At 36.2% G+C, this 23215-nt stretch overlaps 1 protein-coding gene across 2 annotated transcripts in view; it reads right to left on the bottom strand.

Moving 5' to 3' along the window:
- The window catches only part of Pde4d (phosphodiesterase 4D), a 1049725-nt gene that overhangs the window by 687358 nt on the left and 339152 nt on the right, over positions 1 to 23215 (bottom strand). The window contains exon 1 of one of the 2 annotated variants that reach the window (XM_076857255.2): positions 956 to 1221. The exons of the other annotated variant lie outside the window; for it this stretch is intronic. Within the exon in view, the coding sequence (XP_076713370.1) occupies positions 956 to 1221 (266 nt within the window). Of the gene's footprint in view, positions 1 to 955; positions 1222 to 23215 lie in introns of those variants that run through there. 2 annotated transcript variants of the gene reach the window in all.

The following is a 23215-nucleotide window of genomic DNA, read 5'->3' as shown; positions in this document are numbered from 1 at the left end:
ATGATTCAGATAATTTCTCTTCTAATGCATTCATTATTTTCTGTTTGCTATACTGCTTCATTATAATTTATAGTCATCTTATATGTCACCTATCACTACCTAAAATTAAACAAGCAAGTATCCCAGAGCCTCTTCTCAGTCCAAAAACTCCAAAAAAGCTTCACAATCGTTTTAATCAGGCATTTTGTTTGTGTTTTTTTTTTTTTTAAGTAGGAAAACATCGAGAATCCTCCTCCAGAAAAATACATGGAGGAATATGCATAAAACAATTTCAACCATTATAAAGATAGAAATACTCATGAAGCAAATTAAAATACTGACAAAATATTCAAACAATCCAAATTTTAAAAACACAATATTACTAAATACTAGCCTGCAACTTTCTGCAGACTTCCTAATTCCTTTCTTCTCTCCTTTAGAAGAGCTGGTTTGACATTATAAATACAATGAAGTCAATAGTAAGGAAGAGTTTTATGGGGACACATATGACACACACATATGTGTACTATGAGCATCTCTGTTCAAGCTGAGATATTGCAGAAAAGGGAGGTAAATAGATTTTCATTCCCTACTTTCTGATTCTTTCCTAAGCTGTTGGAGAACCTGGCAGTGATCTTAGCTTAAGAAACCAAAGAAATGCCACCACATAGGTATGGGAGTAAACTGCATTCTTATTTGACATCTGTAATCCAATTTTCTTGTAGGAACTTGCACAAGGAATTGAACTTTGAGAATCATTCCCCTCAACCTCTCTAGTTTCCTGTCTCAAGGAATCCTGCCCCGACTTGGACATTTATTTGTGGGATTTCTTGTTAATGTACATTACTACCCATACACCACAGGTGAGGAATGATGATGATCCTCCCTTCCCACTCCCGAAATTAACCACGGGAGGTGCAAAATAACCGAGGGTGGGGGGAGGTTACCATTTCCGTGTGATCCGTACAAACCTTACCATGTATGTGCCACGGTGAAACGACGCTGTTTGGGGATGTTGCTACTGAGAAGCATCCTGCGCAGGAGCCTGGGGGAATTTCTCGGAGAAATCACTGGGGAGAGCTTGGGAGAAACGGATTTCCTCGCTGTCTTGGACTTCTCATGCTGCAACAGGTTTTCCCGCAAGGATTTCACAAGATCCTCGTTCAGCCATGGGTTGGGACCGTGCGGATTATCCACTTCAGGTACTGTTAAGGTGTCCGGGCTTGTGGTCTGCTGAGCCATTTTCCTGGTCAACTTTGTACAGTTGGCAAAAATCCAGGGCAACGTGGTTGCCTGGCCTCTTTCCAGTGATTCCCTAGCTTGCTCGGAGTCTGGGAAATGTCCGGGAAAGCAGGTCGGATCCAGCTGCTGTTAGTTCATTCGGCCTCAATCTCTCAGTGGAGACGGGGCTGCGTGTCGACCAGGCGAGCGCACCCCCTGCGGAAGCCTGTTCAACGTCACCGTCCTCTCCCGAGCCCCTGCCAAAGATCACTGACGAGCTTGCAAGGCAAAGGAACATGGAGGGAAGCCACAGCGCTGGCTCGGCTTTTGTCAGCGCTACAAAGCAGCCTGTTAAACTATTGGAACTAATGCGCCGCAGCTGCTCGAGTGACTTCTGCTTATGTACATAAAAAGTCCTGGGGGGGAGGGCTTAACCATCAGATGCCTGCTGCTCAGTTGTTTGGCCAGGCTTTCCATTTGCTTATTCCTGAACCCAAAGGAAAGAAAAACTTTGAACTTGACCTTCCTCTCCTGCAAGGGCTACTTATCTCCCTACAGTCTACGTTCATAAAAGAAAATTGCTAGCCCTTTGTGTTTTTTTTATAAGGGAAGAATAAACAGGCACTAGCTAGGCAGGAGAAATATTTCCCTGCCTACTAAACTCAGTCTCATGCACCTTATTATAAGACAAATCCCAAGAGTCCATTTCATCAAATGGACTCCGTCCTCCTCTAGTTAAAAACTACACACACACACACACACACACACACACACAAAAGGTTTCAAAATATTACACGTGAAACATATTACACGTTGCCGTTGTGTTCCACAACCTTTTTAATGATGGCCCTTTCAAAGTATCAAAGGACAGGATTCAGACCATGAATGGTGTTTGCAATCTTTTGCATTAAAGCTCACACCCCACCAGAGGGGCAGGTGGTTTTCATAAAAGTAATAAAAAAATGATTTTAAAGTTAAAAATTTTAAATTAGCTAAATGATTTTAAATTAGTACATATGTTAAATATATAATTTTATGTATTCAACCATTAAAGGGAAAATAAATCTAGCTTTTCATAATTTTAGTTTTGCATTTTAATGTATGATTTTAATTTGTGATGAATTTAGCTTCTACAGACTTATTCAGAAGAGGTTCAAAATAAATGAGAAGAAATTACTTTCTGTATGGAAAAAAGGAAAAATCTTGTAACAAGTGAGTAAGTGATAAAGCCTAAGACTCATTATATGGATACTAGAAGTGCAGACATTAGAACAGCTCCAGGGGAAACCCAAACCTTTAGCAGAAGAATCAGAAGAGAGAGGGGAATAGGGGAAGATAGGAGGGGAGAGAAAGGGGAAGTGCTGGGGACTGAGAAAAAATTATATTCCATCCCCAGCAGACTGGTGATGTTACAGACAGTTTAGGGTTGAAATCAAATTATATTTTCAGGGTCTAATACTACTTTACATTTTTTTTAAAGACATAAAAACTTAAGAAAGAGCTACAGAATGCATCTATGCAGAATGGAGACTGAAATAGAGTCAGTGACTTTTTTGGAGGGAGGAATTCTATGATTACTATTAGGCCAATTGTAAGTTTTTCCTGTTTCTCCTCCCCCTCCACACACTGCTTCACCTTAAGCTTCAATTTTTTATAGTGTTACAGATAAGGAGGGATATTAATTTCTGTTCACACAAACATAGGATCAACCCATTGGTCCATCTCTCCTGTTGGGGTACCTATAACAATTCATAGGGATCTATGTGTCATGATTTAATCAGAGTACACTATGCCAATATTTAAAATTGAAAAACCAGAGAGAAATAATAACTACTCCTTAACAGTTTTTATAAATATGATTTCAGCAATGTGCAAAGTTAAGTGGCAAGGTTCCTTAGTGAATGTATATATCTATATAAACATACACCCATATATAATATATATCCTGAACACATATATATGCTATATGTTTATTATTATGTATGTGTATGTATAAAGTACATTCCTACATACACATATATTTTCAAAAGTGGGCAGAGGAGCTCCCAGATGCCTTAGTAGTTGTGCACAATAGGAGTACAATGCTTCCTCTTAAAGGGCTTATTTTAACATAATTAAAAGGCTAGAAAATGCATAGGAAAACACACCAGAAAAACTGGTTAAGTGACATAATGAGGTTTTGAAAATGGTATGTATATGTGATAAAAGAACTTTGTTATACAGATTGAAGATTGGGATGTTCAAACATTAATGGAAAGGAAGATAAGAAAGATTTGTACCCACCAGAAATGAAAAAACTAGAAAGTACAAATATAATAAAGAAGCAAATTTTGGGCAAAAAGATAAGAAAAAGGAACGAAATAAGAAGGAAAAGAAACTCTGCAGTCACATAGTCAAAAAAGAAAAGAAAAGAAAGGAAAAAAGATCAAAAAGATCCAAGAGGATTGAAGGGGAGGGAGAAGATATGGGATAGAGAAAGACAGTAAAATGAGTTTGATCTAACTTTTCTATATATGTATATAAATAAACCACAGTGAATCTCACCATCATGTATGTCCACAAGACACCAATTTTAAAAAACTGTAACTAGATATTTAGCAGAAGAATCAGTAGAGAGAAGGGAACAGGGGGAGATAGGAGGGGAGGGAAAGGGAAGTGCTGGGAACTCAAGGAAAATTATATTTTATGCTTTTATAATTTTGTCAAAATAAATCCTAGTGTTATGTATAACTAAAAAAATAAAAATGCAAAAGAAAAGAAAGGAAAAAGTAGATACAAAAATTGTTCAGGTTCAAAGAAAACAATTAACATTTTAGAATAATGTCAATAAAAAGCCAGTATACAACAAACTGACATGGAAAAAATAAAATCTTCAAAAAATTTCTCACTTTTTCAAGATTCATTTAAATTCAACATATATTTAGGGGCATTTACTTTGTACTAAGCACCATACTGAGTGCTTAATGCCTTTCAAAGAGGAGCTTGATGATGCCCTTGCCAGCAGAGAGCTTGTAGTCTAGCCACAGGTGATTAGTACAAAACCACAGACATTCAGAAATATAGCCCAAGGACCCACACAAGAGCCGTTGTTCTGGAGATGTTTAAATGTCTGCTTTTAAAGAGACCACAATGACTCTTAATGACTAGTATAGAAAAATATACTACTTAGAATAATATGGGCTTTTTATTTAGAAATTCATTAAGTTCAAGAGATCCCAGATTCTTCTTCTCGCTTTCAGTGGCCTCCTATAAGGCACTTACGAAGAACAAACTGTTTACATGGTGGTCTTCTCATAAATGGTATTTATATAGGATGCTCATAGAGACTTGGCACTTTGTTGATGAGCACAACTAAGCTGAAATAGAAGATAAAACAATATTCTGTTAAAATTCCATTGGGCCGGTGGTTAGACATGGACTAAACCTAAAGGAGGGCATTCTGCAAGTCTCCCATTGTTTTGGTGGGTGTTGAAGGGCTCTATCACAATAGAGCAGGATTGAGAGCCTCTTCACAGGTCCCGATATCCTATCATCATCATTAGATTAATTTCCTAACAACTGCTATTCCCTCAAATGATGCATGCTGCTTTTTAAAAATAAAAATTTAATTTTTTTTCACAAATTCTTTGCTAAGACCCCTTGAAACAACTTGAAAAACCCAGCTGTGTTGCAAAGTCAGACTTGAAAATCACTGCCTTAGGAAATATAAATTTGTCAAGTCCTGATGATAAAAAGGTGGGTGAGTCTTGGATAGACTGGCCATGTCCTTCATAGTAAGGCAGAGGGTCAAGAGGAGCTTTGCCAACAGGAGCACTCCAGAACCTGCCTTTTGCACAAAGTCTCTTTAAAATTTAGCTACCAGAAACTTGTCTAGAAAACACTATACTGTAAGTGACAGCCAAATAAGGCTGTAGGTTTTTACAAGTGGAAATTTGAAAGTGGGCGAAGTATTTTGATAAAATCACCCACGCCTAGAACAGCAGATAATATCTCAACTTTATAAAGTTTTCCTAGATACCTCTTGGTGGGTTTTCAGATGGTTTTTTTTAGATTATTCAGAACTTGACAACATTTTGTTTTATTAATTATTCATTGACAGTAAAACAAAGAAAACACGATTTAAGCAGAACAAATATTGGAAAAATATACCCTTGTCCAGGTAACTGCAAGTGCGGGATTTCCCACAATTGAAAAGAAACAATTGTGTGGTTCATTCAAAAGAATGGATAAATTAAAATGATTTATACTTGACTAAAGAAAGCATTGTTGGCTTCTCCTGACTTTGTTTTAATTAGGTAAATATGTATTATTATGAGATTGTTTTCAAATTGCCCATAGGATGTGGTCCATGGAAATGACCACAGAGTGCTCGCGAGGTTGTTGTCTAATGGTTAAGAGGGTGTGGCATGTGTTTGGAGCTGAAAAGCTTGTCTTGAACCCCAGCTCTGCTCTTTACTATCTGTATTACTTTGTGGCTATTCATCTGTGAAATAGAATGAGGATAATTATGAGGAGGAAAAGGAGGAGGAGGAGGAGGATAACTATTATGTAAAAATGATGCAAGGATCAAATATGTTAATACTCATGAAATAAAATGTACTTTGGATTATACAGAAGAGAGTGAAAGGAAGGGAGGGGGCAAGAAGATTAGTAGAATGAATCAGATATTATTACCCTATGTGCATATATGATCACATGACCATTGTAACTCTACATCACGTACAACCAGAAGAATGAGAAGTTATACTCCTTTTATGTATGATGTGTCAAAATGCATTCTACTGTCATGTACTACTAATTAGAAAAAAAAACTTTTAAAAAGTTCTTGATACACAATAAGCATCCAGTAAATGATACCAGAAATGTACACTTACTAGATACAAATTATGTGCCTGGAATTTTACATTTTATTTGATTTAATTATTGCAATCAACCTAAGGGTGGTTTTTCTTTTGTTTTGTTTTATGCTATTTCATAGATGAGAGCATAGGAAGTTATAGAACTTGCCAAAGGGCATCATAATTCAAACATCAGTAGATGTGGGATTTGAAGTCTGAGGTGACAGGCCTTTGGTTTTGATGCTATACCACCACACCCCAGATAGAAAAGCTGCTCTAAAATTTAAAATCAATTATAGCTATTTCTCAGGAAAATAATAGACACTTGAGGGTTTTGAATTCTTGGTCCAGTTAGCACTAAATTCTGCCCTTGACTGTACTCAGAACACACACCGTGACAACCTGTGAAGGCTGCCAAGTCATGGAGTTCGTATAGAGGCATGGTATTTAAGTAAGGGCACCTGGAGGTGGAATTCCTGAGGGCTTCCCCCCCCCCCCCCCCCCCCCCGCCATCTATATGCCTTGACTCCTTTGAAGGGAATAAGTTTTAAACTCCATGGTAGTTTTCCACTTTGCCAAATAAAATCTTCTAAAATTACTTGACCTCAATTTTCATCATGATTTATTTTCATTTAGAAAATTATACCATCTCTTTATCTAAAAGTTCATCTGAACATTGTAGGACATAGCTTTTTCAGTCTTTCTCATCATCACTGAACTTTAATTAGTTTCTAGGCTAGTTGGAAGAGTAAAATGAAGAGGGGCTAACTAAGCAAGAATTGCAAGATAAAATATCTACATGAATAATAGAAGATATATACAACCCTCCCAACAAAGAGAATATACGATAAAAGTCAAATTAACAATGGAAGTTATTGATGCTTCAAGGGTCAAAAGAAGTGTCCAAGGTGGCACCCATCTGTAATCCCAGCTGCTTGAGCGACTGAGGCAGGAAAATCTCAAGTTCAAGACCAGCCTCAGCAACATAGTGAGACCCTGTCTCCAAATTTTTAAAATTTTCAACGGACTAGGGATATAACTCAGTACAGCGTTTATCCACCATGTGTGAGTCTCTGGGTTCAATACTTACCTCCTCAAAGAAGTGATGGATAAATATCTAAACAGAAATTCAATAAAGAACCAGGGCTTGAATTAAATCTTGAAAGATAATTTTTTGGAAGGATAATGGTAATAAAGTTTAAGGAAGGTGGATATTTTGGGGAGGTAAGGGATGTTGCATTTTTAGACTCTTTACTATGGAAAAAAACAGTAAAAAAATGTATTTGGTATGTGGATAAAGAATAGAGAGGGAGTTTAAATAAGATTAATGTGCTGGCAATATGTACTATAATTTGAAATCAAATTATTTTGAAGGCTATTTCAATAGCTCCTATTCAATATAAATTTGTGTAGAAATGTAAAGAAGCTAGGGAAGTAAAAATCACAAGAATTTGTTTACTGGCTTTCTAGGAGTGCAAAAATCAATATAAAAAGTCAAAACTTGGACATTTTTTAGCATAATTAATTATACATTCCATCTTATCAAATATGGTAATCCCAGCTACTTGAGATTACCTAATTAATCATCAAAGCCTTATAGTATTTTAAAGTTTTTTAAAATTTACTGAACAAAACAAATGAATGTCTTGATTTACATGACAGTTACATTTTGAGCATATAATGTATTCTTCCAAGCTCAATTCATTTTAATAAAAATCTAGTTAAATTTTTCTAGATTACAATTAAATGTTAGATATCTATTGAAATAGTAAGTCAACATTTTGATTGAGAGAAAAGTTAACATTTTCTAAGTACCAACTCATATCAGCAATATTAACACAGCATGTTTATTTTATTTGTGAAAAAACTGCAATATAAACAAGGCAAGAGCTTCTACTTTTCTTCCAAAACATTGACTTTTTGAAGCCAAGTAATAGAAGAGCCATTGCTAATTACTTTCCTAAAATGAAACTCAAAATGCCCTCTCTAAATATTATACAGTAAGTTCAATGCCACTAAAAATTTTAATATATTATCATACCCTCCTATTTCCAAACCATCTTTCAGTGGGAAGGATAACCATGCATTTTGGCCTTTAAACTTGCAAACCAAAAACAAATAAGTAAATAAAAGAGAACCCTACATCCCACTCTGTCTTTAGGCTATACCTCAGCCTGCTGAATTACTGAAAAAGTCTCCAGATTGAAGTGCAGCACACAAGTGCAGTAAGCATAAACACTTTGATTTATTACTTACTTTGAGTTTCACAATCATTCTAATGAGGTTGGCATTCTTTCCCATATCTTAAAGTTGAGAAAAATTAGATTTCAAAACAAAGTTAAATTACTTCCTCAAGGTCATGCACACCCAGAAAGATCCATATCTTCTCAAAGTCAAAAGCAAGAGATCTCCAAACTCCCCCAAATTGTTCATTGTGTCACAAACAGCAGTCATAGGTAGTTGAAAAAAGATTTGGAGTACTCCTTCAGAGTCTTTGCTCATAATGAAAGTTAACAAGAAAAAAACAAATGTTTGATTTCCTGGTCTACACAATAGACATGAAAATGAACAGAATCCAACCTATGTCCTAAGCTCCTAGGAATACGACACAACAGTGACTTATTCAAAACCTGGCACCAAGGAACCCACTTCCTCATCACCCCACTGGCCCCAGGAGAGGACTTTTAGATTCTTTCTCAAATTAGCATAATATAACTGGAAAACTTCCCTCAGACCCTCACATAGAATCCCCTTCTCAGTCATTCTGGTTTTTTGATATGGTTTTTATGAGACAGTGTATTTCACTGAGAGTGTCTGTAATTCAGGGGTTTATAACTGTAGTTGGAATTTTTCATATTTAAGGTCTTTTCTCACAAGCAAATCCTATTTCCAGGGATGACATTATTTTTTCACACCTAACTAGGAGGAACATTCTGAAACCTAGATGTTTATGTGGGGCACTTTCACGAAGGGCATTATATGAACCAGAGTTTTATTCTACAATTACCAAGCTAAGTCACCTTGAACAAGTTCATTTCACCTCTCTGGAAGTGTTTTCCAGTAAGAAGTTCCAGGTTACTGAGGTTTTAAAACTCGAAAAATGTGTGGTCCAGTGGTTTTTAGCATGTTCAGAGCATACACATTAAAAGGGTGAATGATATGACATGTGGATTATATCTCAATAAAGTTGTCTTTAAAACGAAACACATTAAAAGAAAAAAGTTGCATTGAAATAAAAAAAAGAGAACAATGAAATATACATCAGATTCTAGTCTTTGACTGCAAGTTTCACTTGTATGCAATTTAAGAAAACCCATTATCAAGTTCCAGATGATCTCTTTCACTTGCACAGGAGGTTGATGAGTACTACAGACCATGCTTAAGAAGTGTCAAGGAAAGGATATATTCAAAATCATAGGAAAATGAGAATGGGAAACAAGATAGTGCCACACTAAAGAGTTGCCTTCTTGATGTATTTACGGCCCTGAAACTTGTGAAAATTCCTTCCCTAACTGGGTGAAAAAATTTGTTCTGACATCTGAGTCACAGCTAGGGAGACAGAGTGGGAGAGCAATGCCTAAGTTAATTTAATATTTGGAATCAAAGCATTGTTTTGGTTCTAAAATAATGAAACTGCAGAGAGAGGTATATTCATTGTTACATAAGAAGTCAGATTTTCAAAACTTCGGGGCTTAATTAACCTTTTAGGCGATAAGAGGAACCTCTGAACGAACATTTTCCAAAGTATACCCCACCAAAGACTCGCTTGGGCTAATTTTAATAAGTGTTGTATAAATTTTTTTAAAATAGCATTTTATGATTTGAAAAATAATTGGACTGTGTTGAATACAATCAAGAATTACCTCACAATAAGAGCTCTATGCCATTTAATATGTTAATGGGATTTATGGATGAAGACTTGCTTGGCTCTGAGCCCACCTGTATGCTCCAGCATTTCCAGAGATGAATGTTTCCAGGAACTCAACTGGACTTACTACAAGCATCTCCGTGAACATTGCTGATAAATAATATGAACTTTCCTGGTCTTCTGGGAGGTGTGTGTGTCACTCATGGACCAGCAAGAGTATCCAGTATCCATGCACTAGAGTAAGTAGGGATGGACAGCTAATAAAATCTTGCAAATGAGGGACGATAACTTGGACCCAGGTGATGCTACTCCTTTATATGCGGCCATTTGTGTAGTGGTAAATCAGCTGCTGACATTTTAATAAATAATACATTTTAAAATAACTTGTATTACCTAACATTACATAACAAATCAAAAACAATTTTTTTCATAAGAGTAAATATACTCTAAAAGTTTCAATTATATAAGAAGACTTTGCTATGTTACATCTAGACTTTCAAGATAAGGCAAGAATGAGTTAATAGAAATTGAAACAATTTCTTTTGCAAGTGTGATAAAATTCTCTACCTATTTCTTTATTACTAATTGAAATCATAAGGCAAATTTTAAAACTGGTAGACTGCTTCCTAAATGTAACATACTTAATTATTCTAAAGCATTTAATGGGACAAATAGTATGTACTTGGTTCCCTTGGCACAGTAGGAATGCTGATGCTTGTGTATCTGAAGACAATATTCGTCCTCACAGTCAGCTGAGACTTCAGCTCTAGCCTGCAGTGCCAAATGAATTATTGCCAAGGATGGCTACCATTACAAGTTTCATGACTACTTAATCAGGAAAGTGTGTGTCTAGGAAATCTATGTCCTATAGTTCATGGAAAACTGCAAAGGCAGACATATGCTTTTCATTCTAGTGCTTTCCAAGAAGTTATTCTGACCTGAATATGTTCAGATGGTTAATAAATTCTGATTTTTATCCTAAAAGTATTATTATTAGTGTGTGTGTGTGTGTGTGTGTGTGTGTGTGTGTTGTGATGGTGGTGCTAAGGACGGAACCCTAGTGCTAGGAAAACACTCTACTACTGAGCTTCACTCCCAGCTCCTTTCTGAAATTATTATTGTAACCCCAACAAAATAAATAGGAATACCTATTACACTATTATTACAAAGTCAAATAATCCAGTGAGTCTAATAACTACCATTTATATTCTAGAATTATATAAACATTACACAGAGCCAACCAGTAATCATTTAATCAATTACAAAGAGAAAAACATGTGTGACAAAGACATGATCTTATTGCACCCATAGTGAAACCCCTCAGTCTGAGATGCTGTTACCTTATGATCCTTGTGCTTTAAATGCCCAGAACATGGTAAGTGTTTAGACACTTATCAAAGGTGAAGAAGTTGGGAGAAAAGGGTTTGGTATAGTTTGTTTTAGCATTTTGTGTGTGTGCTTTTAGATAGTTAACAGCTTAAAAATACAGCGTGACCAAGTCAATTTACACTAATCTTTTTATTAAACATCTAAAATGTTGGGAAATCTTGTTAGGCATGCTTTTCATTTCACCAATGTACTTACTTTAAATTATCTAGGTAATATATATTTTCATTGTAAACATTTTAAAAGTTCTGTAGAAATCTGAAGATTCTATAGACACATCCCCAAACTCAGCCCTCCCCACAGGTAACCTGGCATGTGCCTCTCTTCCTGGAGTTCTGTTTTCCATTATAGAGATCACCAGTCAAATGCAGCTATTCGCTCTTGAAATGCAGCGAGTAAACTGAGATCCTGAATTTTAATTTTTATTCCATTTTATTTATTTAAATAGCCTTATGTGACTAGTGGCGAATATAATGGACAATATATTGTAGACCTTCATTCATGAGATTTCATGTAATTTTACGTTCCCATAGAAAGGTATATTTCTGTTTCCTGAAATGTTTTGAAAAAGTATCATATTTAATAATCATCTAGTAACTTGCTTATTTTCTTCAACAAAAGCTCATCTGTCATTTTTAGCTAATATGTATTAGTCTGTAGTATGGCTGTTTCATAGTTCATTAGCCAGTTGCCTATGGAAGAGAATTCAGATTTCCATTTTTTCCTACTATTATGTACAAAGAACAACTTTGCAAATCATGGGTCATACCTTTCATTGGTAACATATTTGTCTTAAATAATGGATAGTTAGAAATAGGATTCTAAGTGGTAAGATATCTACATTCTTAAAATCTTCATTAAAACTGCCAAATTGTTCTCCAAAGTGGATGATTCAATTTATACTCCCACCAACAGTGCTTCAATTCCCACATTTTCCCCCTCAGACAGCCTCATGTCACCATCAATTTCCCTGCACTAGTTGTCAAATCCCTTCCTCCCTCAAGAATATCTTCTATTTTTTATGTTTCTAGTGTAGAAGAAATTAAGAAGAGCATCAGTGGCTACCATTAAAATTCACAGAAGGGGGAAGGTATTTTTCGCTCTGCTTCCCAGTCAGTGTTCAATTTTAGCTCTTTAGCAGTTTTCATTGACAAAGCTTTTCCCAGAAGTGTCTCTAATATGACAATATCTACATGTTGTAGAAGGCTTTTGAGAAGAAAAAGGCATTAACTTTCTTTTTTCAGTAATGTTCTGGCGCTGCTCAGTAAACTATCTTTTAAATTGCTTTTCCTATAATAAAGATGGATTGTGCTGGGCATTTATCCTTCCTGCCTGCTCCCTCATTTACACGTCAGCATGGAAGCTGAAATGGCTGGCCAGGACTCTTACTCTTTTGTGGAATTTTTCCCCTGAGCAAAATCAACAGTCTACAGAGAAAGAATAAACTCACAGACTTATTGGATTCTGGTCTGATAGTAACGTCACTGCAGCATCCTTAAGTAAACAATTTCTGTGTGATTAAATGGACGCTTGGCTAGAATTCTAGTCCTGACTGTGCCATACTTGTCCTTTAGCTGAGTCAAGCCAACCATACTCTAGTTCTATGTTTTCTTATCTGAAATGATGGTGACAGAATAGATGACCACAGACGTAGCCAAATCAAAGTTGCAATGGACAAGGGAATGTAGTATCTATACAACTACTGGTTGATCTTTTTGTTTATGTTAACAAGTAGGACAAAAGTGAAACAACCAAAAAGTATGATTAATTTCACTCATTTGTCATTGACGAGGGAAATTTCTTTGCTGATTTCAAGAAACCAATGTGGCATCAGTGAATATAGAGGCGGGAAGTTGGGAAGAGATTCACTGTATTGTATCATTGTATAATGTTTCCATCAAACAGATGCAATAAGAAAATGCATCAAGAACATAAATAATGTCATGAAATTATCAGGAAGGGAAAAGTTTAGAGTAATTTGTATTTCCTTTGTTTTTAATATTAATATTAGTTGAAAGTTCATATAGTTTTAAATAATTGATGAGTTTAACAGTCTTCTTACCAAATGCCCAGATGATGAAACACAGTTTCTTGTTAAGTTAGATAGATCAGCTCCCAAACACTGCTGTTTAGTAGTTATATGAGTTTCTTCTAAGTGAAGAGCCTCTTTTGTGATTTTCTTAAAACTACTGTTTTTTTGTATTAACTTTTAGAAGTTCTTTTTTTTGGAGGGGGGAGGGAGCATACAAGGAATTGAACTTCAGAGCACTCTACTACTGAGTCACATCCCCAATCCTATTTTGTATTTTATTCAAAGACAGGGTCTCTCTGAGTTGCTTAGCACCTCGCTTTTTCTGAGGCTGGTTTTGAACTAGAAATCCTCCTGCCTCAGTCTCCCAAGCAGCTGGGATTACAGGTGTGTGCCAACACACCTGACTACTTTTAGAAGTTCTTTAGAGTTTCTAGATAAGATGCCTTTATCAAATATATGTATTGCTAATGCCTTTCTTGGGCATAGGTCCCACTTTTTAAGAGGAGGCCTGACAAATCTAGGATTATCATATAGTATGTAATAAGTGCTCGATAATTGGTTTTGCTCAAAAGACATACTGACATATGGAGATTATAGTGAGCCCTGGATTCTTAAGTCACATGCTGCTTTTATATGGAAACATTTCAGAAAAGGAGGTCCTTCCTTTTACCTTTGTATCATGTTTTACTCTTTCACAGGGCCACAAGTCACCTACGTTAGTGATAACCAACTTATTTTTGAAATACAAGACCTTGAAGTTAAGAATCACACAATTTGGAGATTGTAAAGGAATTTAAAGACCTGTTGGTTTTTTCCAACTTACCCATCTATGTCAGTCTGTTTTATATGTAATCCTAGGCTGTTTCCGTTCCACCAAAGTGATACAATTTATGAATTCATTTAAGAAATTGTAGATTGTAAACAATTGTGCTCTAACAATTTTTGAGAATTTTATAAACAATATGTTGGGAGACCTATAGGAGTTAAAACCAGGTATGAAAGACAATGAAACATATCTTATTTGTGTGTGTGTGTGTGTACACTAAGGATTGAACCTAGGAGTGCTTTACCATTGAGCTACATCCCAAGTTCTTTTTATTTTGTGGATACAGGGTCTTGCTAAATTGAGGAGACTGGCCTTCTACTTGTGATTCTCCCACCTCAGCCTCCTGAGAAGCTGGGATTATAGGTGTGCACTACCACACCTGGCAACAAATGTAATCTCTATAATAGAATGAGATAATCTAAAATCTCCTTTTTTGCTCCATGGGATGATCTCGGCCCTCTTTGTCCAAGCATTGGGACTTTCCCAGCCCCTTCTTCTCTTCCTTCCATAACTTGTCTCTGTTTTTCTAAGTAACACCTGGATGTTAGTACAGATGTACTGATACATTATCCCATCCAAAGGAATATAGTTCATATCAGCCAGGAGTTTCTAGAAACTATGTCTGAACGTACCAGAGAAACTATAATGGGAAGATTTCAGGCACCAGCAGAAGTCTTGAAATCCTTCAATCTATACCTACATTTTCAATCTTGGCTATATATTAAAATCACCTGAAAAGTTTTCTAAAGTTCAGTGTCCAGGCCATGCCCCAAAGAAAATCAGGAAGAATCCCTAAGGGTGGGACCTGGTCATCAGTCCTTTTGTAAAAGTGGTAGAGTACTCTGAAGTTCAATTCCTTGTAAAGCCTCTTAGATGATTTTAATGTGTAGCCAAGTTTGACAGTAATGCAGCTTGAGAAAAATGAGCACTCACATCTATACGTTAAGGTCATTCATTCCGCGCAGTCCTGATAGAAATGGCCATCTGTTTTCCAGAGAGGAATCAGAGTCCATTAAGACCTGTGAGACAATCTTTTTCTTCTCTGGGCTACATGGTCTTGCTCTACTCTCTTAGGACTACCTTCCTCAGGCCCCTGTTCCAATCTTCAATCCATTTGTGCTTTTCTAGTCTAAAATATTCATTTTACATGAAAGGGTATTATCCATTTCTAACTACTTTAGAACCAGATATAATTCATACATGTTTATTTACAAAACATAATTTGATATTTGGCTGCATTTTATCAACCCTGGAACCACTCAGAGAGTTGTTATTGATGTTCTGTGTTAGAAGTAAAAAAAAAAAAAAAATGCCAGGCAACTTGTCTGAGCTCAGAAGAATTTTAGGACTCATCTGCATGAGAAGTAACTGCCAATCAAGCAAGGGAATAAGGAGTTCCCTCCCAAAACCCACAGCTCTCCAGGAGAACCAGGAAGTGCATGCCTCTGATTCCAAATGCAATTTCCAAATTAAAAACAAAACCACAAAATTAAAAAGAATTGTGCTTTTTAACATTGACAGTTGTAAACCAAAGTTCTTAGACCTTTGTGGATGAACAACCAGGATCAAAATTAGTGCAGATGATATTTTAAATATAGTGGAGACTCAAACTCCACTCAGTTCTTTCTGACTCAAATGAAAAGGAAAAGGCAAACAGTAAAATCTTACAGTCTGTGACTGAGGGATGTAATGAAGGGCCGGGCATGGAACAGGTTGAAACATGCAATAAACCACGTGTCCCTCTTGACATTTGGTAAGCAAATTAGCATTATTTTTAATATTTCAAAACATGTTTGGAATTAAGCAAGATTTTAGGGAGCCTATTTGAAAGGAGTAAACATTGTACCATTTCAGTCACTAAAACTTAAAACAATATACAGATTTATTTTGCTTACCCATAATTGTTGTCTTAAATTAATCTTACTTTAAAATGGACACAATATTTTGAAAAGTTTTATTCACTACAAAGTTATTCTTCTCTTGGAATTGGCATGATATTTACATTTTTTAATACTGGGTACAAATATATTATTTTATAACTAAATCCACATTTTTTTTTCATTGCATAGGCAGAATAGGAAAAACACAAGGGTATGAAATAGAGAAGAGTATGATATGACTACTATCCCCAAATTTAGGTATTTGTAGCTTTGATTTGCAACTACTAGCAAATTTCTCATGATAAAATTATCAATAGAAGAATATTCCTAAAGATTAGCACTCTATTGTTTGGATTTATACATTCAACCCACATACACTGAGCACCCTCTCTGTTCCAGGAATGCATTTATGTGAAAATGGCACAAAGATACATAGGTCTGGATTGCTGTCCTCTCTCAGAAAAGAATGTGAACCACTGTAGAGCAGCCAAGGGTGGTGAGCTATGAAACACTCCTCCCCTTCTTGACAGTATTTCAGATGACGAAGATGAGGAAGGGGATGCTATTGTTCATGCTTAGTGGGCAGACAGGTGGCAATTTTAAGTCACTTTTAGGCAAAACAATCTGTAATAGCTCTTATAAGAATGAAAACATAATTAGCTTCTGCATGCTTTAAAAATTAATATGGATCTTCTTATCATTTTTTCACGTCACATGCATAGTGAAGGACAGTGCCACGTTTCTGCAGGCTGTGCTCCAGCCTTCAGCTCTGCGGAATCAAGTATGTGGTTTGCTTGTGATGCAACTCCTGCGTTTGTTGCCAATGACAACGGTTGTTTCCTTCATTAGGTTTCATATGGTTGGTCAGGTTATGTCATGAGAATTGTACTGAGAAGAATTATGGATGTGTTGAGTGCCAGCTTTGTGCAGTGAGTACTTTGTGGGGTGAGGAGTGGTAGCTGTCAGGGTTGCTTTTGTCAGGAAAACAGAAGTACAGACTCTGGGGTACCCTACGTGAGTTTTGCACGTCATCTGGCTTCTCCTTTTTCCCACCTGGCATCTATTTTCCAGCCTCTAGAAAATTGCTTATGTGTGTACAGAAAGTTCCATTGATCCATTCTCTTCTGTTGCCTTCCACATTCCTGTGGCTTCAAGAAACCTTGAACCGCAATCTCCCTCTACTCTTAGCATGCATTACTGAGAACAACTTTAAGTCAACTATAATTTTCAAGAGATTCCGAACATGGATTTGGAAAGATAAGGTGTTATTGAATTGAATTAAAATAAATTCAGGCTGTAGTCCAATTGCTTCCAGCTTTTCCCCTCCCTCTCTGGGTTAACAAGTGTTTCCAAAGCCATGGGGCATTAGGAATCCTGAAGCAGCTAATTAACAGTGCTGATCTACATCATATGAAGCATGTGTGCTCCAGCAGCTATAAAACCTCATCTTCCTGAGGCTATTGCAATGATGTTGGAGCACATAGAATTGTATTTTGACATTCTGCTCCCTGCCTGTGGCAGAAAATAACCTTCTTAACAGGCACTTTAGGCAAGGGTAGTCCTTCCAGCATTAAAAAGAAAAAGTCTCATTGCATGACCATGAAAAAGTAAATGAACATTTCCTCATGTTCAGACTATGACTCACAGCTGGCCTGGATGAAAGCCTGAGGCATTCTCTTGACACATTGTCCAACCAAGGGACATACAGGATTGGTGAGACATTGGGTTTCATAGCTTTGGATCAGCCATCTTCCAAAAGGCAGCTATGTAAATAAACATGGCACCATGTAAATAAACACAAGTGATTGAAAAAAAAAAAAAAACTTATCAGTTTTTTTTCAAAAACATCGGACAAGTTGAGTTGAACGGGCTTCATCTTGTATAGATTTGCGTGTAAGTTATGTGCTTCGCTAATAAAATCATCTGTCACACTGATGGAAATGCCTTATCTCTTGCCTCCAGCTTATAATTCATCTTCCATAATGTTATCTAAAATGGCTTTCTAAAATGTGTCACTCCTTGTGAATAAACTTGACTTTTTATTTTTTGGTTTCATGATAAATAACATGCACATTTCTTATGCTGTTTATACCAAAGCTATCACTACCGGATTCACATCTGTATAATGAATGATGTACCGGGTGGAATACAGTGTACCAGGTAGAATATTGGGTGTTCTAATTCTATAGCTGCAGAAATTTGGTTTCCAACATTTCTGGCCCCCTTCAAGCCTATTGAAGTATCTACCCAATTACTTGTCTCTCTATTGGATTCTTTGTTCTTTCTTAAGGTGTTGCTCAAATGCCACTTGTTTGGGGAACCGTTTCTTCACCTCTCAGGCAGAAGCCACTCACCCCCTCTAACCCTTCTGTCATGATACCACAAGGATAGGTCTGGAGTTACCTTTTTGTCCCTGATATTTTTATTGCCCATAATAAATGGAAAGAAGGTAATAAATGACTGAATATAGGAATAAATAGATGAATGGATAAATGGATGCAACTGTGTCACTGAACTAGATCACTCATAAAGGTTCTTTGAATTCTGTAATTCATTTTGTAAGATTAACTTATTTGTTCAATTTTTGTTTAACTTTTTGGGAGGGAGTACTAGAAACTGAACCCAGGGGCACTTCACTGCTGAGCTATATCCCCAGACCTTTTTAATTTTGAAACAGGCTCTAAGTTACTGAGGCTGGAATTGAACTTACAATCCTCAGGTCAAGGTCTCCTGAGTTGCTAGGATTATAGGCATGCACCACCATGCCCAGCTTCTACCCTGATTTATTTTAAGGAGGAAGATTTAAAGTGATAACCAGGAAATAAACCAGTTAGCAGCTAAAATTAATATTCAGTGATATATGAAATGCAAAATGGGATTTTAACTTACCCCTTGCATTCATTTGTTCCTTAACTCAATGCTTCTTATAAAGACAACAGAAGCATCACATACCAAAAAAAAAAAAAAAGCTAAGTCTATTTAAAAGATGAATTCCTAAAATTAGGAATTCATCTTTTAAAATGGATAAATAAAGACAAAAGCTGGAAATGATACTAATATGCTAAAGTCGTATATGAAACTACTCAAACATGCTAAAAAGTGAGCTGAATTAAAAGTAGAATAGAAGCAAAGTAAAGTACCACATTTGTTTCTAACAAAAACAATAACAAGCTATGTAGAAATTAATAACAATAATAAGCTATGTAAAACACCCAGCACTTGCAGCAAAAAAGAAGGCAAAAAATATATTTGTAGGAGGATATAGTAGAGGACTTTAAAATGATGGCTTTGAAATATTGGACATCACAACATCTGATTTCAAATTATGCTACAGAGTTACAGTAACAAAAATTGCATGGTACTGGCATAGAAACATATACATAGATCAATGGTACAGAAAGGAGACACAAAAGCAAACCCACACATTTATAATCATAATATCCTTGGACAAAGACAAAGGAGCTAAAAGCATACATTGAAGAAAAGACAGCCTTTTTAACATATGGCCCTGGGACAACTGGTTATCCAGATGTAGAATAATAAAACTAGATCTCTATCTCTCATCCTGCACAAAATTAACTCAAAATAAATCAAAGACCTAGGAAACTATGCAACTCCTAGAACAAAACTAGGGTCAACACTCCAGCTTTTAGGAACATGCAACAACTTTCTCAGTAAGACAAGGGAAACTCAGGAAATAATGCCAAGAATTAATAAATGGCATGGCATCAAATTTAAAAGCTTCTTCATAAAGGATACAAGTAGGAATGTGAAGAGAGAGCCTATACAATGGGAGAAAATTTTTGCTAGCTACTCTTCTGACAGAGGATTAATATCTGGAATATATAAAGAGCTTAAAAAAATTTACATCAAAAAAATCAGATAACCCATTTAATAAATGGACAAATAAATTAAACAGGTACTTTTCATAACAAGAAATATAAATGGCCAATAGACACATGAAAAAATGTTCAATATAATTAGCAATTTGAGAAATGCAAATCAAAACCATGCAGAGATTTCATTTCACACCAGTCAGAATACAAATAATAAATGCTGGAGAGAATATGGAGGAAAATGGAACACTTTTACACTGTTGGTGGTAGTATAAATTAGTACAACCACTATGGAAATCATTATGGAGTTTCCTCAAAAACTAGGCATGGAACCACCATATGACCCAGCTATGCCAGTCTTTGGAATTTATTCAGAAGAATGAAGGTCATCATTCTGCAGTGATGTATGCATACCCATGTTTATAGCAGCACAATTCACAATAGCCAAACTATGGAACTAGCCTAGGTGTTCATCAACCCATGAATGGATAATGAAAATGTGACACACATGCACAATGGAGTTTTATTCAGCCATAAAGAAAAATGAAATTATGGTATTGGAAAGCAAATGGATGGAGCTAGAGACCATCATATTAAGCAAAATAAGTCAATTTCAGGTTAAGGGCTGTATTTTTTTTCCTACTATATGGAAGCTATAGAGGAAAAAGGAGAAGAAAGAGGGGGTTGTGTCTCCAAAAAATCAAAGGAAGATCAGCAAAGGAAAGAAACCGGGGGTTGGGGAGGTGAGGAGGGAGGAGAAGTGCTAGACAGTGGTATTGTCCAAATTATATTGTTATATTGTGTGCATGTATAAATAAGAAACAACAAAGCCCATTAATACACACAACTATAATGCACCAATAAAAAGTGTGGGGAAAAATGATGGCTTTGAAGAACATTTAATGATTTAGAAAAATGTTTGTGGTATAATCTTCATTTTGAGAAGAAAGAAGACAGGGTTTGAAAAAACTGAAAAACTATTTGCAGAGGATTTAGTGTTTTTGTGGAGAGTGCCTTGAACAGGGGAGGAGGTGAGTGCAGGGGGCTTAGGTTGGTGACAAAGTTTTGGCTGTCTCCGGGCAAGGGCCATTGTGCATGGAACATTGCAGCTATGACTGGAATGTCTCCCTAGGAATGAATCTTTGGAACCTGGAAAGAACAAATAGCTTTAATTAAAGAGATGTTACATAGAATTCTGTACAATATGAGGAACAAAGGGAGAAATTTTTATGTCCAGTTGGAATGGATACAAAGTAGAATCATGGCCTTGGGGTGCCTGGGTAACAATGTCACATGCCAACATTTGGAGAACCTTAAGAACTTCTGAGTCTGGGGAAGAATAGTAGTCCCTCAAGGAGACCCCCTTCATTTTACAGATTACAGGTATGACAATGTGAGGGGAAAAAAAAAAAAAAGAAGTGGGTCACATTAGATTGGGTAGAGAGAAGTGATGGGAGGGGAGGGGAGGGGAGAGGAAGTGGGGAATGGAAGGACAGTAGAATAAAATAGACATTATTATTGCTGTGGGTATATATGTGACTGCATGACCAATGTGATTCTGCAACCTGTATACTCAGAAAAATGAGAAATTATATCCCATCTGATTCAAATGTATGATATGTCAAGATCATTGTACTGTCATGGGTAACTAAATAAAACAAACAAACAAAAAAAGAATAGTGGTCCCTCAAAGAAACTACCTTTGGGAACTATCAGAAATGATGAGATGGATCGTTTAGGAGAACCACTTCAGCAACTGTGGGCAAAAGCTAATAAAATTTGCACTATTATAACTAATGTAATCTCCTTTGTTGGTACATGCTGGAAAGGTCTGGCAAAATTTAGCGTAAATATTTTTTTCTTAAAATTTATTATAAAGGCATAGGAGAGGAGGATTTAGAAAGTTCATTCATCATAAGCTTATTATAGTGAGGTGAGATTTATGAAAAGAAAATTTTTTAAAAAACAATAAAACAATAAATGCAATGTAATTTTAGACTTCTTTGACCTTCACAGTAAAAATACTATTTCACTGGAAAAAAAAAAGATGAATTCACTAATCTCTGAGCTCTGTTACAATTTGCCTGGTGTAGAAAACCTCAGTCATAATAACAACAGGGGTCTTAATGGGCCTAGCAATATTTCATAAGAGAAAAAAAACTCAAACCTGGGAATCCTCACCTAAAGAATTGTGCACTTAGGGTGATAATGACAGTTGTTCCAGGTAGTGGAAACCCATTCTAGGAAGAAAATTCACAGAAATCTTGTACTCAGAATTAAGAGCAAGGGGTGGGCAATCCAGAGGGGCAGGCAGATGACTCTTTATGAAAGCTTGTTTCTACACAACCTGAGCTGTTCTGTGGCTGATCTCACTGCCTCAGAAGGCATATATGACATGTGTTTCTATGACCTCAAGAAGAAGCCATCAAAAATTGGCTAGGGGATTGGAGTTGTGGCTCAGTGGTAGAGCACTTGCCTAGCATGTATGAGGCCCTGAGTTTAATTCTCAGCACTAAATAAATAAATAAATAAATATGGTATGTCCATTATTTAAAAAAAAAAAAAAAAAAAAAAAAAACATGTGGCTGGGTAGATTCTGTGCTGGATAAATGATTAGGACATATGGAGGCTACACTTCTATGTGAAGACACAAGTCTGGCTTTTGTTCAATGAATAGAGTGTTCCTTAGAATTATTATAATTAACTTAATTATTTAATTTCCTTGAGTCATAGTGGTCATGTAATTAGTCATTATATTTTAAACTCTATACAGGTATAAATCCATTCTCAATTTGAGTAAAAAATATACTCTAAGTACATGTAAGTGGTATTTTAATCTAGGATCCAATGAAAATCCTTAATTTAGTACATTACTTCTGGATCTTTGGAGGTCCTCATCTTCCACAACTCCCTCTAATCCTTCTGGTCCTTCCGGGCTCTTCAAAACAGGTTCATTCTTCAAGAAATCCATCAGACCCAGCTTCAGTTTCATCCAAAACCAAATTTATGTTGCTCTGAGCTCAGAATACACATAACTGCAGCTCTAATAAATATTTTTATGCCTATGAGCTAATGTGATCCCCTATTCAGTGATCAGTGGAAATTAAAAGGCAGGAAGAGATTATTTTGTCTACTTTTCCACTTGATGGGAGTGCCACTGGAAAGAGGGTAGGGAGAAGGAACTGACTCCATTCCTGTCTCCTCCAGGCCAGACATGTGACACAGACACACACAGCCTCGGTGGGCTTAGGAGAACTGGAGAGGAACAAAAATATCTCTATTCTACAGACAGAGAAATGGTGGCTTATGGGGGATGGTTCTTTAGTCAAATGTGGAACCCAGATTAAAA

The sequence above is a fragment of the Callospermophilus lateralis genome, chromosome 5 (genome assembly GCF_048772815.1).
Source record: "Callospermophilus lateralis isolate mCalLat2 chromosome 5, mCalLat2.hap1, whole genome shotgun sequence".
In the NCBI taxonomy this organism is placed as follows: Eukaryota; Metazoa; Chordata; class Mammalia; order Rodentia; family Sciuridae; genus Callospermophilus; species Callospermophilus lateralis.
Note: the sequence above shows the minus strand (reverse complement) of the source record. Positions and strands in the feature narration are given on the sequence as shown.